The sequence below is a fragment of the Maylandia zebra genome, linkage group LG17 (genome assembly GCF_041146795.1).
Source record: "Maylandia zebra isolate NMK-2024a linkage group LG17, Mzebra_GT3a, whole genome shotgun sequence".
In the NCBI taxonomy this organism is placed as follows: domain Eukaryota; kingdom Metazoa; phylum Chordata; class Actinopteri; order Cichliformes; family Cichlidae; genus Maylandia; species Maylandia zebra.
This window is the reverse complement of record NC_135183.1, coordinates 24,571,709-24,585,743: the sequence shown is the minus strand read 5'-3', so window position 1 is coordinate 24,585,743 and position 14,035 is coordinate 24,571,709. Positions and strand designations below refer to the sequence as shown.

General features: G+C 40.7%; 1 protein-coding gene across 2 annotated transcripts in view; it reads left to right on the top strand.

The window, feature by feature from the left end:
* Positions 1-13,456, top strand: part of lin7a (lin-7 homolog A (C. elegans)) — a 49,748-nt gene extending 36,292 nt beyond the window's left edge. Inside the window, exons 4-6 of one of the 2 annotated variants that reach the window (XM_076875619.1) lie at positions 2,254-2,463; positions 2,887-3,098; positions 11,575-13,456. In XM_076875619.1, coding sequence (XP_076731734.1) covers positions 2,254-2,463; positions 2,887-3,098; positions 11,575-11,599 — 447 coding nt within the window. In that variant the 3' untranslated portion in view covers positions 11,600-13,456. Of the gene's footprint in view, positions 1-2,253; positions 2,464-2,886; positions 3,103-11,574 lie in introns of both variants that reach the window. The other variant, XM_004548426.4, reaches the window with a different exon arrangement.
* Positions 13,457-14,035: the final 579 nt, after the last annotated feature.

Genomic DNA, 14,035 nt, shown 5'->3' with positions numbered 1-14,035 from the left:
CATGACAGAGTTTCGGTTTATCTCGAGTGCTTTAGTTGGTGAGAGAAAAATCTGCAGACATCCAAGATTTGAGTTTCACTTGAACAACTCAATTCACTTTGATCGCATTGTTAATTTAATCAATTCAGCCTCTAATATCTGGCCCGAGGTTTTTATTACTGATCTTAAAGGAGGCGGAGATTATCAGAGCAGCCGGGGGGGGGGGGAAGCAAAAAAAACAGGGAGGTGATGCTAAAATGACTTTAGATACTTTAAGCCAGACTTTTACAGTGTTGTGTGTCTACCGAGTATCCTCCAGCAAGTGTTTCATTTAAAATGCCCCCCGTGCGTGAGAGGCACCGGCCATCTGCCAGATTGTTTTTCATTCACAGAAAGCCCGATAAAGTTGTGAAGGTCGATGAGCTGCGAGGCCCGGGTGGCGACGGTATGCATGCTGAGGAGCTGCTGCTTATTTTAACAGCAGGCCAGGGAGGGTGAGTGGGAGCAGCAGAAGAAGAAAGGCGAAGGACAGAGCGAGAGAAGGAAGGAGAAGGGGGGAGTTGTCATAATGCAATAAGCAGATTAATAGGCAGCGGGAGGGGAGAGAGAAATGAGGAGTAATAAATGTGGATCTGAAGATGCATATGAATATGGAAGAGATTGCAGATGCGGGGATGATGCCTGGAGGGAGCCTCAAATCAGAATCAGAATCAGAATACTTTATTGATCCCTGGGGGAAATTATTTTTTGTTACAGTGCTCCATTTTAAACCAACATTAAGACAAGACAGACAATACGCTAACTAAGACCTCCAGTTGCCAAGCTCCTCGTCTGCTGCTGGGAATTTCGATTCACATCTGCAAAATCAAAACAGAACTCACCCCACCCGTACTTTCTTATCCTTCCTTTCCCCCATCTCGCACACCATAAATGATGCTGACTTGACAGCGAGGAACCTGTGGCATCGCATCTGTGGATCTTTGGGCACAGGCTCTCTGTTCACCTGCCACGAGCTTTCCCAGCTCGGCTAACGAGCTCCTCGGTGCTTTGTTCTAAATGTACAAGGAGTGTGCAGCTTGGCTTGTGATTCAAAGGAACTTCACCCAGCTGGAAGGGATACACAGGGTGGAAGTGAGATGTGTTAATCCGTGTGCTTGGAAAGACCAGAGAACTTCTCATGTGGAGTCTAAATCCCAAGCCCAGACCAAATCCTGACGCTTTGTTACGGCCGTCGTCGCTTAAATGAGAAGGTGCGTCAGAGGTTCGCGAGCAGCTTTGCAGTCTCTTTGTAATACTTCTAAAATGTGTTCTTCCTTTGCTTTTATTTTCACACTACAGAAGAGAATGAGAAGCTAGTGTAAGCTGCAGAGCTTTCAAAAAGAATTGCTGATTTGATTGAAGATGTGGTTTGCAAAAGCTGCAAATCAGATTTCAGACGAATATCTTTGCGCCGTCTATAATGAGGGCACTATTTAAGAAGCTGCTGTGTGCCTCTGCCTTCTTTCTCATCTTGGTTATGTTTTTCTCTCCACTGTTTAACTAAAAGGAGAAGAAATAACTCACTTCTTGCCCTAATACTTGATTTACTCATAGAATGAGACATTTACTAAAGTTTTTTTGCATTTCTTGGGAAACTGACCTGGCACAGTTCAGGCATTCGCTCCACTTTTTTAATGTGCACTAATATCTTTAATATCATACGCATAATGCGGAACATTAGATTGTATATAAAAGGACTGGTATTACGCTGCGAATGTAATTATTCATTGTGAAATAATAATACAATAATGTGCCATCAAATCTCTTGTAGTAATTTTAGATATATCGTACTCCCCTTCAAATGGTTCACAATGGTTTGGTCCACACCTGTACTTTTCAGAGGTGAATGTAAAATAAAGGATGTGTGAGAGACCTTGTTCTTTAGAATAAAACTTATTTATGATTTCTCGTGAGTTCCCCTTAGGTGCTTCTTGGTCTCCCCCCCTCATTAAAAAATCCTGGAAACTCCTTTTGCTTTAAGGCACTTTCACATTTTAGAACCTAAGGCTACATCTATCATTTTTGTACAGTCTATGATTAACCCATGGATATTTGCATATTGCATAATATATATAATATTACTTTTTTGCACACACAAAGTTGAACCTTGTATTAAATCTTGTGTGTCAAAAAAATATACGTAGAAGTGTATTTTTGTCAGAATTCATGTCTAATTAACCGTCTAATTCATTGGAATAACTAATAAGCCCTTTACCTTTTTTTCTCTTCCTTCAGGCCACAGTTGCGGCCTTCGCAGCCAGTGAAGGTCACTCTCACCCGCGGGTGGTGGAGCTACCGAAGACGGACGAAGGGCTGGGCTTCAATGTGATGGGCGGCAAAGAGCAAAACTCACCTATCTATATCTCCCGCATCATTCCTGGAGGCGTAGCTGAGAGGCATGGCGGCTTAAAGCGAGGGGACCAGCTCCTGTCTGTGAATGGAGTGGTGGGTCTCGCCAGACTAACGTTCTGATCCAGCATGTGGGAAAAGAAGATCAATGGATTGAAAGTAGAGTGTAGATAAGCTTGTCAACCCCTGTTTAAGCTTGTTTCCAAAAATATATTTTTAGCAGCTTCCTGCCATGTATATGATTTCTAGTTTGATATGTGAGTCAACAATCACAGGAGTTATTGAGGTCGCAAGGTTGCATGTTGTGAATAAGTAGCAGAAATTTCTTCAGCTGCTGGAGAGATATGAGCATCATACACTGTAAGCTAAGCCTTCTCATTTCACTTGATCGTGAGGTAATAATAGTGGAGAAAATATTCTTTTTTTTCTTTGAAGGGTTACTATTTTTAAAAATATATATATATTAAAATCAGCCCCCTTTAATATTCTACTCTTTCCGCGGCTCTGAAACCCCTGCAGAGTGTAGAGGGAGAGCACCACGAGAAAGCGGTGGAGCTACTGAAGGCAGCCAAGGACAGCGTGAAGCTGGTGGTTCGCTACACCCCCAAAGTGCTGGAGGAGATGGAGGCCCGCTTCGAGAAGCTGCGTACGGCCCGGCGGCGTCAGCAGCAGCAGCTCCTCATGCAGCAGCAGCAACAGCAGAATCTGGCCTCTCAGCAGAACCACATGTCGTAGGTGAGGCGCTTCATTGCTTTAAGGGTGAGGGGTGGGGGGAGGTGGATGCCAACAAAGGAAAAGGAAACACTACCTCTGAGAACTTTACTTTAAAAAGTTGTGTTTATGCATGTTGATGAAGATTACGGAAGGAAATTGTCCCGCTGGAAAGAACTGAAATGTAACAGAATGAGGAGTGTTGCAGCCTAGGTTGAGGTCGAAACGCCACTAATAGCTCGTCAGGATCGCCAAGCTCATCATTCGGGCACAATGCCATCAACTTTGCTTTGAATATAAATCCACAATACAGTAGTTGGTCCACCAACTGGACTTCATTTAGAGTTAAAGTGAAAAGCTACCAAATACAATTTCAACACATAGAATAAACTGCAGATCTTTTACCTGGTTAATTTGTAATGAAATAACAAAGTAACAGGCCTCACCTGGCCATGACTCTGCATTTAAGATGCAACTGACACACCATGAAAAGGATTTTAAATCAAATAGAGGCAAAGTTATAAAAACTAAAACTAAAAAATAATAAATGTACCATTCTCTATAAACTTCTGGACCCTCTGTTGACCTGTTTCAACATATTTTTTTTAAACTGTGGCAGAGTTTAGGATCAAAAGTATGTGCTGTTTTTTTGGACTTGCAGCCACTAAAAGAAATCAAAGGTGGGTAGGGAATGCAGATGTGCACAGAGAGTACACCTTTTATCATTTCCTGTATGAGCATAAGTAGAGCCTCAGGCTTGGGCCTCCCAGCTGTTCTTGTTTCAAGGTGACCGAGCTTTTATTGTCGCAAAATCTTTCTAGATGAATTATTCATCTTTCCAGACATCATACTTTTACTCGAAATAGTTTTTACCACGATTTGCTTCATTCCTTGGTTGTTGGCTTCATTTATATATTTATTTAATGTCAAGTATATAATAAAAACTTTCTGCTGAATGTTCTGGTGCAAGAAAGTTAAAACATTTTGCAGATAAACAATAAAAGAATTGAGATGGAGAACTGAATTTTATTCACCGTACTCTGTTTTGCCCATGTAAGCACATCTTTCAGCTTGTGTGCAGGTATAGCAGACATATACATCCCAGCACAGAGTCGAAAAGCTCAGTAGTATATTTTGCAAACTGAGCAGCCAGTATCCTCTGTGCAAACATTACTGATTCTTCTTCTGTGCTGCCAGTGATTCTGTTGTAAGGGTTGTAAATTATTCAAGCTTAAACCGATTACATCTGTGGTTCATGCTCTGCAGGTACGCAGGTGCAGCCTGGAGTGTTGTTACTTGTAAGCTAAAGCTGGATGGAGGCTCTACCCCTGACTCGCTTTAGATCATTTTTTCATATGGTGCCAAATTAGAAGAAGGCTGTGCACTGCCAAGCAAACTAAAGCTCACTCTTGCGTGCTGTAGTGAAAAACACTCAATTTAAAATCAAAAAGAAAGTGCAGACACTATTCAGACCATGAAACCAAGTCATATCATGCGGTCCCTATTTTTGCCCAAACGTCTCAAATTATTTGCCTGACGTGTTAGAGGCATGTGTCCAAGATCTCTTTGGCTTTGATGCTAAATCCCCCAAGCATATCTCTTGTCCTGGACTTGGCACACCACAGCCTTTTACGTGAAGTACCCTCAGAAGGTCTGCTAGATGATGTTAATGCAGCACTACGGACAATACCTACAACCACGATTACCGACACTAACAAGCTGATCTACAATACGGCAGCAGTGATCAGTGAGATGCTTGGCTACAAGTTGAACTGCCACAAGGGGCAGTACCCTCCATGGAGAAGGAGGCTAGAGGGCAAGATCAAAGTAGCACGGAGGGAGGTTAGCCAACTAACGGAGTTGCAGAAAGGTGCGACAAAGAAGGTGCATAAGAAATACAGCAAGCTGTCCATACCTGAGGCCTTGGAAACTGCCAAGCAAAGACTCACAGCCTTGGCCAGCCGCTTGAGGAGGTACACCAGGCAGGAGAATAAACCAGCTGTTCTCCACAGAACCAGCAAAGGTGTACTCTCAGTGGCAAGGGAACAATAATAAGAGAACAGCACCACCAAGGCTGGAGATGGAGCAATACTGGAAGAGCATATGGGAGAAGGATGCAACCCATAACGGCAATGCTCAGTGGCTAGTGGATCTGAGGGCAGACCACAGCGACCTCCCTGAACAGGGTCCAGTAACCATCACATTGGCAGATATCCAAGAAAGGGTCCCGGGATCAACATCGGAGATCTCTGTCCAGAAGAGCGCAGTCCTGGGAACAGCTAAGATACTGCGCAGGACCCTCAAGCACCCAGGTCTCTGGTAGAGGACCCGAGCTTGAAGAATAAACCGCCCGCAGGGGCGTGCTGGGTGTTTTTATATATTTTTATATATATATATATATATATATATATATATATATATATATATATATATATATATATATATATATATATATATATATATATCACGGGCAGGGCGTATGTGTTGACGCCCTGCCCGTGTCCTACCAGTGGCTGGACAAAGCTGGACTGAAAGACAGCACAGAGGCACTAATCATGGCAGCACAAGAACAAGCTCTGAGTACAAGATCCATAGAGGCTGGGGTCTATCACACCAGGCAAGACCCCAGGTGCAGGCTGTGTAAAGATGCCCCAGAGACAATCCAGCACATAACAGCAGGGTGCAAGATGCTAGCAGGCAAGGCATACATGGAACGCCATAACCAAGTGGCCGGCATAGTGTACAGGAACATCTGTGCCGAGTATAACCTGGAAGTCCCGAGGTCAAAATGGGAGATGCCCCCAAGGGTGGTGGAGAATGACCGAGCTAAGATCCTGTGGGACTTCCAGATACAGACGGACAAAATGGTGGTGGCTAACCAACCGGACATAGTGGTGGTAGACAAACAGAAGAAGACGGCCGTAGTGATCGATGTAGCGGTTCCGAATGACAGCAATATCAGGAAGAAGGAACACGAGAAGCTGGAGAAATACCAAGGGCTCAGAGAAGAGCTCGAGAGGATGTGGAGGGTGAAGGTAACGGTGGTCCCCGTGGTAATCGGAGCACTAGGTGCGGTGACTCCCAAGCTAGGCGAGTGGCTCCAGCAGATCCCGGGAACAACATCGGAGATCTCTGTCCAGAAGAGCGCAGTCCTGGGAACAGCTAAGATACTGCGCAGGACCCTCAAGCTCCCAGGCCTCTGGTAGAGGACCCGAGCTTGAAGGATAAACCGCCCGCAGGGGCGTGCTGGGTGTTTTTTTATATATATATATATATATATATATATAAGAAGTGACGGCTCTTCAACTTTTTCCTTTCAGTTAATATTTTATCTTCTCAGACTTTTTTGAGTTGTCTTATTTTGTACAGCTGAACTCTTCAACAGTTAAACAACAGTTGATCTTTTTTTTATATATATAGAGCACTCGTATATGTAGACCGGATCCCTTTCAAGAATCTAATTCAGGCTTCAATTTAATATTTAGATGTTCTCTAATAAGCATTGGTGATGAATAAGCTAGTGATGGTAAATTTGATTCTTTTTACTGAATCGAGTTTTAATGAGTCACTCACCAAAGTGAATTGTGTTTTTTTGAGTCATTTGATTCACTGAGTCAGTTGACCAGAGAGTGCAAAAAATTTACATTTTCACTTAAACTTAATTTGTTTCTCTTTTCATGTAAATCCTGCTGCTAAGATGAATGATTCTCAAAGAAAACAACTATTTTATAGAACAAAAAAGAGCAAAAACATTTCTAAAATTAAGCAATTTCCTATCAAAATTGCTTAATAAACATTTATTTTGTTTATTTTTATTTTATTAGTATTTTCCTTAAATGTGTCAAATATATATTTTCTCATCTAAATGTCCACTGAGCTGTGAGCCAGGGGGCGGTAATGCGCCTTAACATTGGTTGCCAACCAAGAAGAAGAAGAAGCTGTGAGCTAGGAGGGAGGGGTTAGTGAGTCCTGAGTGATTCGCTTACGATTCAGCACAGGAGGGAGGGGGTGAGTAGATCAAATGTAGTGATGTGCGATACCAGTGATTTCCTTTTCGATCCGATACCAAGTAAAATTCAGGGTGGTATTGGCGATACCGATCCGATACCGATACTTTTTAACATTAAGTTTTTCTACATTGTATTTCAAATTTTAGCTTCAAATTGATTACAGAACATCAGACTACTTTTTTTTTTTTTACTGTTTAATAATGCAGAATTATTATATACATATAAAAAAAACCTGAAGTTGTGTGCTATTTGAACACATAATTTAACATGTCATTTAACGTTTATCTTGTCTGGACATGTCAACAAAAATATTCAACATAATTTAACATGTCATTTAATGTTTATCTTGTCTGGACATGTCAATAAAGACATTCAACATAATTTAACATGTCATTTAACGTTTATCTTGTCTGGACATGTCAACAAAAACATTCAACATAATTTAACATGTCATTTAACGTTTATCTTGTCTGGACATGTCAATAAAGACATTCAACATAATTTAACATGTCATTTAACGTTTATCTTGTCTGGACATGTCAACAAAAACATTCAACATAATTTAACATGTCATTTAACGTTTATCTTGTCTGGACATGTCAATAAAGACATTCAACATAATTTAACATGTCATTTAACGTTTATCTTGTCTGGACATGTCAACAAAAATATTCAACACAATTTAACATGTCATTTAACGTTTAACTTGTCTGGACATGTCATCAAAAACATTTGACAGTAACACTTTCCCTTATTCACAGGTTTTTGTTTAGGAACAACAGCATATTTACAGTTTTCCCTCTAAGTCTGCTCCGTTTTTTGCTCACAACCTCTCCTGCTTTTGAAAAGATTCTCTCTGCAGGTACAGAAGAAGCAACAATTCCTAGGTATCTCACTACAAGTCTGCTTAGGGATGGGAAGGTTTGTTCATGTTCTTGCCACCAAACCAATGGATTCTTATCTCGGGGAATCAGTTTTTCCTCTGAGTACCGGCGTATTTCAATGAGTACATCACTGGAAGCTGACCGGTGATGTTGGCTTGACACAACCTGCATGTCAAAATCTGTCCATATCCCTCCTTTTGTTGCAGCTGGACCTGCGGGTGGAGGACTCGGGATAGACCCTGAAGTAGAAGGCCCTGAGGCAGAGCTAACAATAGGCGTTGAGCTTACAGTTAGAGTGGGAGCAGACTGTCCTGTCTGATAGACTTCTTGCATTTCAGTGTGGAGACGTTTCTTTAATACTTCAACATTGTCTTTGTCACGAAAACCAAGGTGTTTAAACCTAACATCCAGAAATGTACTTGCAGCTAGACAGTGAATGCTCTCAATACCCCTGAATCTGCGCTGGCATTGCTGTGCCAGCTGTGTGGCAAGGGAGCTGCCCTGATGTTCACAGGCTGCTACAGCCCTGTGAATGAGTGACACAAGTGGAATCACTTTGGAGACTGAAACATGTTTTTCAGATGAAACTTCCTGTGTTACTTCTTCAAACGGCTGTAGTACAACAACTGTTTCCTTGATCAGGGATAATTCTCCCGCATTTAAGCATAGTTGATTCTTCCCTAAAAGGCAGAGGGCTGTGGTCACGGCTTCATTTTGCTCACAGAGCCGCTCCAACATGTAAAAGACAGAGTTCCAGCGGGTATCTACTGACTGAATTAGCTTGTGCTCTGCCACTTTCAACTGTTGCTGAATATCCTTAAGCTTCTCAGTAGCCTTTGTGCTGTGGTGAAAAAAGGACACAATCGCACGGCATTTTTCCAGCACCTGCACCACTTCTGGGACAGCTTTTACACTGTCCTTTACAACTAAATTCAGTGTGTGCGCAAAACATGGAAAATGCCTCCATCCAGCTTTGTGCACTGCAGCAACCATATTTGCACCATTGTCTGTGACAACTGCAACCACCTTCTCAGTTATGCCCCATTCTTCTGTGATTTGCTTAAGTGCTGAGCTGATATTATCTGCTGTATGCTGCCCATGGATTATGTGGGTTTCCAGGACAAATTCTCTCATTTGCCAGTTTTCAATGAGATGGCATGTTACAGTCAAATATGCCTCTGTGGACACTGAGCTCCACATATCAGTGGTGAGAACAACACTGGAAGCATTTTGCAAAGATGCTCTTACTTTGTCTTTACATTCATCAAACAAATTTACAAGATGAGTCTCAGTCAGTGATTTTCTTCCTGGGAGTTTATATTTTGAGTCAAGAGCGCTCACAAATCCCTGGAAACCCTGGTCCTCCACTATGGACAGAGGCTGGAGGTCCTTCACAATCATCTCTACAAGGCATCTTGTGAGTGTTGCTGCTCTTGGGGAATCATCTACAAAGAAAAGAAAATACAAAGGGCAAAACAAAAGATGGGGTATACTGCACTGAATGTTTAATCTTTTTAGAGTCATGTATGCAGTCTGTTAAAATAGCCTAAGGGGAAAGGAATTGATAGTTTACATATACTTGCTGTTTTACATAGAATGCTGTGTGAATGAAATTGTCAGTATAATACATAATTAAAGGAATAAATAAGTTTGTCAATACCTGCATTTTAAAATATTCAAATAACTCAGCCAAAAAAATTAAACTGAGTGAAAATAATAATAAAGCTAATAGATAATAATAGTATCTATAAAACGTTTCTCTTATCTATGAAATAATCTTCAACTGAATTTTTATGTTTTAAAGATTACAATGCCTGTTTTACTGCAAGTACTCTGTATATTTTAATGCGACCTAGCCTGTGTACCCAGCATTTTCCTCCTCTGTACCTGGATAGTGCCTGCCTGCAGCACTAAAGGACTCCGCGAGAGACGTCTGTCTCGCCCTAGCAGCACCTGTCCCTCTCCTCTCCTCCTCTTCGGTTCGCCTCAACATGACCTGATCATATTCTGTGTTATGATTAATTCTGAGGTGTTTTACGAGGTTAGTGGTGTTGCCACAACACCTCACTGTCTTGCCACATACATCACAAACCGCGTCTTGGCTGTTTGTGGAGGTAAAATATGTCCACACATGACTTCGCTTGCGTTCGGCCATTGTTTTGAGTGCGCAAGTGCGCACGCCAAGGGGCTGCGAGACATTTATACAGCCGTATTTCGCACATGACTAAGAAAGGCGGAAGAGGAAGTAGTTCCTTCAAATGTAGATAATCCGAATGTTATAGTTTCTATCCACTGTGTTCCTGTTGATGATAAACTAGATATTTACCCTAAATTACTAAAATATCGATATTTTAATGGGAGAATCGATTCTAGAACATAAATGACTGGTATCGGAGGAATCGATATTTCAAGATCGATCCGCACATCACTAATCAAATGTACTGTTAGCATGTTAGCAGAGCGATGCTACTGTGAACCTGATGTGAGCTTCTACTCAGGGTTTTTTCTTCCAGTTCAGAGCAGAAATTTTTTTCTTAAGATACCAGATGTTGTGTTTTTCTCCACAATTTTAATTATAAGCTAGAAATATTGCTGCTAACAGCAACAGGGATGAGTCAGTGAGTCAGTTGAGGTTGTGAATCATGATTCAGGAGTCAGTAAAGTGATTCTCGAGTATTGAATCGCGATTGATGCGCGAATCATGAACGAATCGTTCATGATTCACGCATCACTAGTCACAGCAGATGGCTGCCCCTTGCTGAGCCTGGTTCTGGTGGAGGTTGCTTCCTGTTAAAAGGGAGTTTTTTCTTCCTTCTGTCACTAAGTGCTTGCTCATTGCTAATTGCTGGGGTTTTCTCTCTATTATTGTAGGGTCTTTACCTTACAATATACTGAGGGGACTGTAGTTGTGATTTGTTGCTAAATAAATTGAACTGAAGTTAACTGAAGTGAATTGAATCTATCCTGTAACTTCAGTTAATTTTAACACAAAAAAAACTCATCTCCAATCTTCTCCTCACCAAAAAATATCCTCCCTCTGTGTTTTTAATTTCAGAGTGTAGATCAAAATTAAGCCCTCTGATATCATCTTTGTCACAATCCGTCTGCAATTATGAGAACATTTTGATTAAAACCCATCCTTTTGAGTTTAACATAAAAATCTGAGAGGTGTGTCTTTTGAAGAAAAAAAAAATCCCTGCTTTGTCCCTTGTCATTTTAGTCAAATGTTTGGATTGCCAAACTAGCGAGATCCCTCTATTCTGGCATGAAAAGAGCCTCGGGATACCTCCAGAACATCTTAAGGAGGTGGATGGGTAAAGGGAGGTCTGGGCATGTCTGCAAACTGGATAAGGAGCAAAAACTGGATTGACAAATGCATTGGGATGGATGGATGGATGGACCCTAAAAGTATATGGTGTCATACTGGGTTGTTTTTTTTTTTAAGATTAAATGTTTGTCTTGTTGCTAATTTATCCTTTTACCACACCATGTGACATTTTTCAGAAAACAGAAAAAAATTAAACTCAGCATGACTTCATTTAGTGCAGCTGTGTTTCACGGCATTGCTCTCAGCCTGTTTTTCTTGTCTTTGTGATCTCCAGGCTGTTCCAAAAGAAGAAGAAGTGAAGAAGTGTGTGGATCTTTAAGGCCATCTGTTTGTGTTGAGGATCCCAAAGGCGTCTCTCCATCATGGAGCAAAACCGACCGAAAGTAGAAGACTCTTTCACTCTCTCCCTTCCAGTGTACCACCGATTACTGAGCAAAAACGAAGAGAGCGTTTGTCCTGAATTTGGTGCTTCGAAAAACAAGTATGAGGGAGGCTAACACTGAAAGTTTTGACTTTATAGTCCCTTTTCTAGGTTCTACACCCCAGTCGTGACTTGAATACTCCCTTTCTTGTGTTTGTAGTTTGGTTTATTTTATCCACTTGGTTTGCTTTCATCCATTTCGCAGTGGATCCTTCGCCATTTTTCCATAGATATCATTTGTACAGTGGTGTTTCTATTGATTCCTCTACTGGTGCTTGTGTCTCTGTATGAAAGACCATTGATTTCCTTTTTCTGTGTCCTGTTTTTGATGAACTCTTTTTTACCTTCTATATTGTAGCAAGAAAAGATTTTGTATCTCGTAGGTTTAGCAATAACACACTTTTGTTTTGTTTTTTTTGTTTTTACATTTTAAAATGAAATTCATCACCGTACATATACAGAGTTTAGGTGCAAATGTAAATCACCGTAAAGCAAATTGCATCTTATTCACTGTAAGGCAGCTCCTGAGTCCAAATCGGTCTTCGGTGCCATTTAAAGAGATTTACAGACGGCGCATAGAGTTAATGTGCAATAACTGCGATTCATAAAAAGAACTTATAAGCTACTCCCAACTGAAATTAATCTAGAAAATATATGTTACAAGGAGGTTCACTTTAATCCTCAGAAATCTTAAATGTTCCCGACAGATTACCAGAATGTCATCACTTTTGATTTTAACAGAATTAAATGAATATTATGTTTATTTTTCCAGATCTGTCTATTTTATAGTTTACGAGATCAGAGATTTAACACAAAGTTTTAATGTTCATTTAAAGTATTATGTATTCTTTCTATGATGTGCAGATTGTTTAAAATCTATTCATTGCATTATGGCTAAATATTAGCACATAGTTCACGTAGATGTGTTACCTGCATTTTGTGTTATGAGTGGAGTGTTTTGGTTTGGTTTTTTTTCCCCAGTGGATCTGTGAGAGAAATCATTTTCTTTGTCACCCAAGTAGCTGAACTCCAGAGTCAAAGTGGTAATCTGCCAAATCTGTGTTTACGTTGTCTCCATCTTTGGTGAGCTTCTTGTTGTGGTTTTCTGCTCCGTCATTCCCAGAGATGACTTATTTATAAGTCTTTTTAACTCTTTTTTTTTTTTTTTTTTTTTTTGTTTACTGTTGATTTTCTTTACATTTTCAGTAGCTGGCTTTTACTCTTTTATTTATCCCAGGCATTAAACATCACTTCCTCAATGCGAGACTCTGTAAACACCTGTATGCTGAAAGCAGCTGGCGTAAAAGCTGATGATGTTACAGAGATTTTATTTAAAACTGCAGTGAGTGATGATTTCATCGGCTTTAACCCCTAAGCCCAAATGAACAGCAGCCTACATTAATGTGTCCCACACTGCCACATTTGACTATTTCCCAAAAAAACTGTTTCCTCTAAGGTCTACTTAATGTCAAAATATTGTGATTAGGTGACCTTAATGTCCAGGTTTTATATGATTTACAACCATTTCTGACTCTCACAGTACATCTTAATAAGACAGATCCCTTTTTGTACCTTTAATTTATCGGTACTCTTTCTTAATTGACTTGCATTTTTGAAGCGAATGGTCCTGTATTTAACGTAAAGATAAAAAAAAAAATAGATAACAAACTCTTGATATGCAATTGTTATACATACTATATTTGTATAAATAAATCTATGTGCTTGTGTACAGTGATGAACTTGTGCAGTTTTCCTTTGTATCGCATGCATGCATTTTATGGTATTCTAGCACATTGGCCCAATTCCAGTCTGGGTCCTAAAAACTTCACAATTATGGCTGTTGAAGGGTCTCTTTACTTCTGTCAGGGGTGGCCAACTCCAGGCCTCAAGGGCCGATGTCCTGCAGGTTTTAGATGTGTCCTTGATCCAACACAGCTGATTTAAATGGCTCTATTACCTCCTCAACATGTTTTGAAGTTCTCCAGAGGCCTGGTAATGAACTAATCATTTGATTCAGGTGTGCTGACCCAGGGCGATATCTAAAACCTGCAGGACAGCGGTCCTTGAGGCCTGGAGTTGGACACGCTTGACTTAAGGGGAAGAGTAGAATTTTAGCTGCAGCTTTGGGGCGACTGATTTCTTTAACAGACACGTGTACTTTTGATTTATACCACTACCAATTGATCTATTAAGATCATAAATATCACTTACATAACAATATACCTATTCAGTTTAATGTAGCAGACCCTCCACAGTGAAAGTGTGTCAGGGTTGGGTTGGGACTGGACCTCATTATTCAAGTGTCTGTGAGCAC